The sequence below is a fragment of the Wyeomyia smithii genome, chromosome 2 (assembly GCF_029784165.1).
Source record: "Wyeomyia smithii strain HCP4-BCI-WySm-NY-G18 chromosome 2, ASM2978416v1, whole genome shotgun sequence".
NCBI lineage: Eukaryota > Metazoa > Arthropoda > Insecta > Diptera > Culicidae > Wyeomyia > Wyeomyia smithii.
The window spans coordinates 74,226,232-74,233,820 of NC_073695.1; the positions used below are offsets into that span (position 1 = coordinate 74,226,232).

The window sequence follows — 7,589 nt, forward strand, 5'->3', positions numbered from 1 at the left end:
TCTTTTATAGGGGAACTGCTCCATTATTCATCTCATTAAGCCGATATTCACGAAGAATGCACGGATTGAGCACCAAATTTTCACGAAATCATTGATCAAATAAACTAAATATGCTTATGTGCTCTTATGGAATCGTTCAGCATTGTATATTTAGTAAAACTAGTTGGATTTATCCTGAATTTTGTAAAATAAACCATTTTTCACAACGCTTCCACATCCATCTCAAAACTCAAATCACTGCTCGATTATTCATCTCACGACGCCCTCATATTCATCACACTGTTAAACATGAATGAATCACATTATCATGAATGAACGTAGCCGCAACCCGTCGTAGTAGGTTACCTAAATATTCGCTGTAGTTGTTTAATTGCAAAATTGGTAACCTAGGCAACCACTGCAGTGCTGCGATTTATGTCAATTATGTCGGAAGAATTCAACATTTTCAGTATGATTTTTTCGTATTAACAGAAACTGATTTTGCAGCTTATGATTTTCTTCAACGCAGTGATAACGCACCGAAATTTATAAATTGTAGAAATTCATCTCATATATTTCTGCTAATTCAAGCTTGTTTTTGGAAATTTGAACTGAACATTTCAAATATTAAAGTATTCTTTGTGTAGTGAGTGCTTTTGTTTAGTGAATAAAATAAAAAGCGGTCCGCTAGAGATGAAAAAACTTTTGTTGGCTGTTGAACGAGCCCCGTTGTAGGCATATAGAACAATGCGAGGATTTTGTTTTCTGAAGTAGGTGATTGAATTCAGTAAGCTTTCTCGTGCAAATGCCCGACTCTAATATCAAATTTAGAGATTTTAAGTGTGTTTTTGAAAATTACACTTTATGAGGAATCTAGAGTGAACTGATAAGAATCCATTCCATGGATTATCAGATTGGTTTAAGGAGAAAATATGTGTTTTTTCCTGTTTTCAATTGTCTTTTTATGTTGTATGAGATGAATACATGGGCTGAGATGAATAATGATGCAGTTCCTCTACCTTTTGCTTTATTATTTCAGTACAGGTCGGACTCGATTATCCGGAGACTCGATTATCCGGAAACTCGATTATCCGGAATTCGATTATGCGGAATTTTAGACTCAATTATCCGGAATTTTATTTTTTTGTTGTCCGTTTTTAATTTTTATTCCGAAATTTTGCCTTTATCATTCCTTCTGGCATATTTGTTACCATTTAAGTCACTTCTGGCATGTTTGGGACATGTTCGAATCAAGTGAAAATAATCAATGTCCAATTTATTTATTTTGCTTTAAATTTTTTTCGATGTTCCGGATAATCGAGTCCGACCTGTATTATCAAAGTTACCCGCAAACGAAAAACTAGTCACTGGTTACAGAAAAAAAAATCAATAGCATATTTGAAACATGGAATTTGTTGTTGTACATTAGAGTGGCCATTTTCGCAAAATTATGCGATTTTAATAAGCGCCAAAGTTTCATTTTTACTCCAAAAATAAACCATGAAAATTTAAAGTTGATCCGAGATCATTGAATGGACCCACAAAGCGCTTTGTAAAAATAGATTCTCATGATAATTTCTGATTTCTATCTCTTTTTGCAATTTTTTGCCTTTGTGTCTTTAAATAGTTGTATGTCTTGCGTCGAAATACTTTTTAATTACAAAAGCATATCATTAAGGACATTCGCATAATACGTAACACGGAATTTTGACAATTTTGAACCGCCACATAGCGCAATTTTGCATGAAGGCGTCGCGCAGTGGAATGCTTCGTTCAATAACCCCCCCCCCCCCTTTTCTGACTGCGTTACGTAATATATGAACGATCTCTTATATTAGTTAGAGGGTTTGAAGCTGCCATTCAGTGATTATACCCTAAATCGTACTTCATTGTAGCAACTGCGTGAAGTGAACCGTCACAATTAGTGAAGCAGAATCCCACTGCATTGACAACGTAATATTCATGTAGGTACCGTACTGCATCAAATTTAGAACACTTAAGCTATTCAACAAAAAATGAATTTTTCGTCGATCTTAAAGGTTTAACAGGTTGGTTATTTTATCGTTGTTGCAATTAAGTTCTATTTATATACATTCTAACATGTTCTGTTTATAAAATTAACGAAAATTCAGAATTCAGCTTTGATTTAAATCCCGAACACTTCAATGTAATCACTGCGATATCCTATCTGTACGTTGGACACGACAAAATAGAGTTTTTTGTGGAACATCCCTCTTTAACATCAGTTTTTTGTCAATAATTTTGTCTGTAATGGTCAAAACAATGCAAAATGTTCTGAGATATTATTCATTCAACTAAGATTCTCTCAAGACTTTATAAAATTTATTGTTTCGACAATCATAGAAAAAGTTATAAACAAAAAACTGATATTGAAGAGAGGTGTACTACAAAAAACTCTATTTTTTAGTGTCCAACGTACAGAAAGGACATCGCAGTATTCGGCAATTGTTTTTGTTTCAAAATTCCCCACAATTTTGCTGAAGGAAGCTATCTGATATATTGAAAATCAGGATTTTTCTTTTATCTAACTGTTAGGTTAATTGATCGAAAAACTAAAAACGCCAAAAGTAAGGCCTTGTTCTATGAAACAATTTTGCTGAAGACATTGAGTACATAAAATCAATTATCACAGTCAAATCTAGAACGATCACGATTTTTCGGGTATAGACCACTGTGCACTGTGGGATTTTCAAATACATCTTTTCACCATTTGCTAATGTCTTGAAATATAACTTTTAGAATGTGTAGAAACTGTTTCGGAAGTTATTACATAAAATGGTGGTTGAAAAACGTGCTTTACAATAAGTATTTCGTCGTTTTTATATTACTTGTTTGTACTTTACGACTTTCAAAAGGGCATTACTCAAAAACGCACCGTTCGATGATACGCGGAATTTTGATAATTTTGAATACTACCCACCGCCACGTAGCGCAATTTTGCATGAAAACCTCGCGCAGTGGAATGCTTCGTGGAATGCAAACCCCCCCCCCCTCCTTTTCTGAGTGCGTAACGTTATGTATGAATGATCTCTTATATTCGTTAGAGGGTTTGAAGCTGCCATTCAGTGATTATACCCTAAATCGTACTTCATTGAAGTGAACCGTCACAATTAGTGAAGCCTAAAATGGGTTGAAGGTGCTAAATCATAGGTTGGTGATATCACGGCCTGTGATATCGAACAGAAAAACAAAATGAAATAAAAAACAAAATTGATGAAAAGATTTTTCAAGAACAAACTTCGAATTCGCACTCCACGGTTGAAGTCTATGTTTATAGAATCAGTTATTTATTTAGTTTTATTCACTCATGCAATGAAATAGACGGAATTATCATTAAATTGTTTGCAATTGGCAAAATGATGCGAAATGTGAAATTTTTGTTGTAATAGGGTAAGGAACGGCTTAAGCTGTGGCGCCTATTTTAATCATTTGACGAAAACGGCCTTCAAAATTTGCTGACAGAGAAAAAGATAGAGAATAAAGTGATGTACTGATGTTTGAATTTCTCAACACATTTCAAGTATTTCGTCTCAAAACACAGGCAGCTACTTAAATTGCCTAAAATATGTACCCTACCCTTCGTGTGATTTGGAACTATTTATTAAATAGTTACAATAATTATGAACATGTTTTCAAACCGATTCAAAATTTTCAAAAAACTAAAAACAATAACATTTCACATTCTAGAAAGACGAGAAACTATTTCATACAAAAAAAAAGGTGCCAGGAACAGAGAACACATTTGTGTGAGATAGAAAACCTTGTTTTATTGTACACATTGTTGCACGCGCCCGGGTATCTATATCAATCGCGCCTTTGATGTTGTTAATCAGTATTACTAAAAGGATAATATTGTGCTAGTCAATAGGATTGATAATAATTCTAACAGATCATTGTGACTGTGGATACCGACGTTCAGGTTTGTTTGAACAACTTGATAATAGCATGACGACAGCGTCACAGAAAATGATAGCCTCAGTTTCTCAGTTTAGCTTTTCATTTAACGTGATACGGAGCCGCCACTCGAAAATCCCCCAAAAATACAATATACCTAAACATGCAGGGCATGTTTAGCAAACATACCCTCACAAATGTAGAATTTGCAATCGTTCATTTCATTATTTATCATTTCATCATTACGTTTGGTACAATCGCCAAAAAATATGTGTCAACATCACTACTACAATGGGTCCCATTCTAAAAGAACTGATAATGTAATATAAAAGCAGCCTTGCGGCATTCCTCTTCCATCAGTTGGTTCTCATCGGTTATTGTGCTGAATTGCTGTAAGATGAAATTGTTTCTAACTGTTGTTGGAACTCTATGCCTCGTTGGCATCATCCAGGCACAAAGTACTCCTACTATTGCACAGTCACAAAGTACTGTTTCGCTCAATGTCGCCGGAAATCTTTCGCTTGCCTTGACGGCCATTAATCAAACGATTAACCTAATCAATACTACAATAAACACCACTGATACAGCAACTCTAACAGCAGTAACTAGATGGCGGAATTATACGGTAGGAAATCTTACTGCTCTGGTTAACCGATTCCAAAACTATTCAGGTGTCATCGGCAGTGCAGTACTTTCGCTAAACAACTCGATTTCCAGCCTTACCAGTGCTTCGAGCTCTGCGCAGGCGCTATTGTTTGGTACAGACACTTACACTTTGCCGAACCTGTTCAATACCGTATGGCAACTAGCAAACACTACAGGAAATACAGTACTCCAGGCAGCTTATAATTTAAGCAGTTATGCTACCTGTGCCAACAACGTGTCGCTAGTTTGCCTTCGCAAATACGGCGCCAACCTAACTGCTGCCCCAATTCTACTCACTCGATTTAATGACTGTCTTACGCCGGAGATAACCAAAATCGCGAACATTGGCACGAACATCACAATCCAAATCAACAATGACATGATTGTATCTCAGAGTTTCTACAGCTTGATACAACTCTGCAACATACCCACGGTCGCCGCGATGAATTCCACCAATTATCAAACTACGCCATCGGTTAACTGTCTTAATACGGTAATTTAGCAAGTTTACATAATCATTCAACAACTTTACTTTTTCTTTTTTTTTTTTTCAATAGTTTTTGACCCAAATTGCCAGCCAGCAATCAATACAGTCGTTGAACTATGGACTGTCCAGTCTTATGTGGGCCCCTCTGCAGACGATAACTTTCCGAGTCAACCGATGCGTCCAGATGGTACAGGGCGACATCCAGGATACGGTGACCCGCGTGAATGCTGCCTTTAGTAACTGCCTCGTGACGGGCAAATAGGCACCCGACGACGGTAGCAACAACGATTATTTATTGTATTAGAACACATTACCAACATCATCTAGACTAAATAAAGCAGACAATACTTAGTAAATATGCATCCAAACTTAAAGCATACTTTGTGTGGGTTGAAGAATTTCCCGGCTGTGACCTTCGCGAAAAAAAAAACGATTGTTTTGGGTAATTTGTCTGAGAAGTAAAAAAGGCTATGGTATAGTAGTCAGTCTTTAACCGAAACTGACGAAGGCAACCTGAAACACTCTTCACATTCTAAGTAACAGTTTGAGATTTATCGCACTCTTCCGGCAGTTGCCAGTGCAGTTTAAACTATTAGGTAAACTAAAAGCAAAACTTCCTGATGCTTATTATAAGATCACATCAAGCCAGCCTTTTCCTTTATAGAAGTATTTTTTTACGTTAGATATGGGTCGTTTATAGAGAAAAAAATTAAGCAGCTTTTTTCTAATTTTATTTTACAATGTTTGTTACCCTAAAAAACGGTGACGCATTTGCAATGCGTTGCAATAAAATTCATCCAATTTAACTTAGCATTGTACTACAATTTTACATGTCGTATGAGTGACAAGGGCATTTACACCAGTAGTAGTTTCAGCAACGGAATTTCTCTGATGAACTTGGCTCATGACCGCGTTTCTTCAATCCCATAGAGATTCACTGCCGCTATTCGCATAAGAGCCCTATGTAAAAGTCCTATGTTTTCTTGTTTTTTTACGGAAATGGGTCCATTTTGGCATGCTCTACATGAGTAGCCATTAAAATCGAGGTTGTGGGAATCAAACCTTACTTATTTAATGGCTGTTCTTGAAAAACCATTTTCGCGAAATTTACACAGGACTCGCAACTTTTACATATAGACTGTTCCGAAAATTATAAATACATCTTCTTTCTTGAATAAAACAAAAAATACAGGATTTTTCGGGTCATTTTATTCTGAAGTATAGATAATAAGTGTTTTCTTTCCAGTTTCAATTCAAGTTGGGATTATTTTTCGTAGGATACGCGAGTTCTCTAACTTTTCTCTTAACACTACTCATAAGCTTTTGCACAGTGTGTTCTCCGACCATTTTTACCACTTTAAGCCAATCTTTTTTAAATTTTTCAGCATTGTCCGCTGGTTTGACATATTTCCTCAGCATTGCTTTGATCAAAGCCCAAAAAGTTTCAATAGGGCGAATTTCAGGGCAGTTTGGAGGATTCATCTCCTTTGGGACACATGTGAAATTATTTGTTTTAAACCACCCTAGTGCATCCTTAGAGTAATGGCAGGAAGCAATATCGGGCCAAAAGATTGGAGGATTGTTATGCTGCTTAACCATGGGTAACAACCTTTTCTGCAAACACTCTTTCACGTAAATTTTACAATTCATTGTGTCATTCGTAATGAATGGACGAGATATTCTCCCACATTCACAAATGGCCTGCCAAACCATTACCTTCTTGCCGAATTTTTCGGTGTAAATGGCTTTCACTAGTCCAGGAACATCCTTTCCCTTCGGTGATGTATAAAATAGCGGTCCAGGCAGAGTCTTATAGTCCAGTTTTATGTAGGTTTTGTCATCCATGATAACATACCCCATTTTTTTGGTCAGAAGTTTGTCATAAAGCTTCCGAGCTCTCGGTTTCACAGATTCAGCTTGTTTTGGATTTCGTTTTGGCTGCTTCTGCTTCCGACGAGTCTGCAGACCCATTCTTCCCTTGGCACGCATGACGTTACTCGCCGAGGTTCCAAGCTCTCGTACTGATGGTTCCAAGCTCTCGTACTGATACTGAAGGATGCCGCTTGTAGTATTCCTTAACCTTTCTGTCCATTGTGGGATCAACAGGCCCGGGTTTTCTACCACGTATTGAGGCATCAGTAAATGTGCACTCTTCACAATACTTCCGCAATGCGGTTTGAACTGCTCCGACACTTATACCTTCTTCTCTGGCTAATTTTCTTATAGAAAGACCACTCACGGTGCCCCATTTGTGCACAATTCGCACAATTTGCTCGGGAGAAAGGCCACGCATTTTCAAAATTTCACACTAAATGTTAGAAAAAATGACAGCATCTGTTTCTCTTGGATGTAAACAACAGGATGCAGCCAACGTTTGGTTGAATACTGCACGTTATTTGAAATGACGGTTGATCGTAAGTGTATTTATAATTATCGGAACGGTCTATAGAAATATTATGCGAATAGCGGCAGTTCAATGCTTAGCGTATCCATCCACCTTGAACCTTTGGACGTATTAATATTCAGCCCTACTTCTACTGCTCTGCCAAACCGCCTTAAATGT

At 36.9% G+C, this 7,589-nt stretch overlaps 1 protein-coding gene across 1 annotated transcript; it reads left to right on the forward strand.

The window, feature by feature from the left end:
- Positions 1-4,263: 4,263 nt before the first annotated feature.
- LOC129724124 (uncharacterized) lies at positions 4,264-5,380 on the forward strand. Its single transcript, XM_055678765.1, has 2 exons — positions 4,264-5,032; positions 5,097-5,380. Exons 1-2 carry the CDS (start codon positions 4,292-4,294, stop codon positions 5,286-5,288), a joined length of 933 nt encoding a protein of 310 aa, XP_055534740.1. The 5' UTR covers positions 4,264-4,291; the 3' UTR covers positions 5,289-5,380.
- The last annotated feature ends 2,209 nt before the right edge of the window (positions 5,381-7,589 follow it).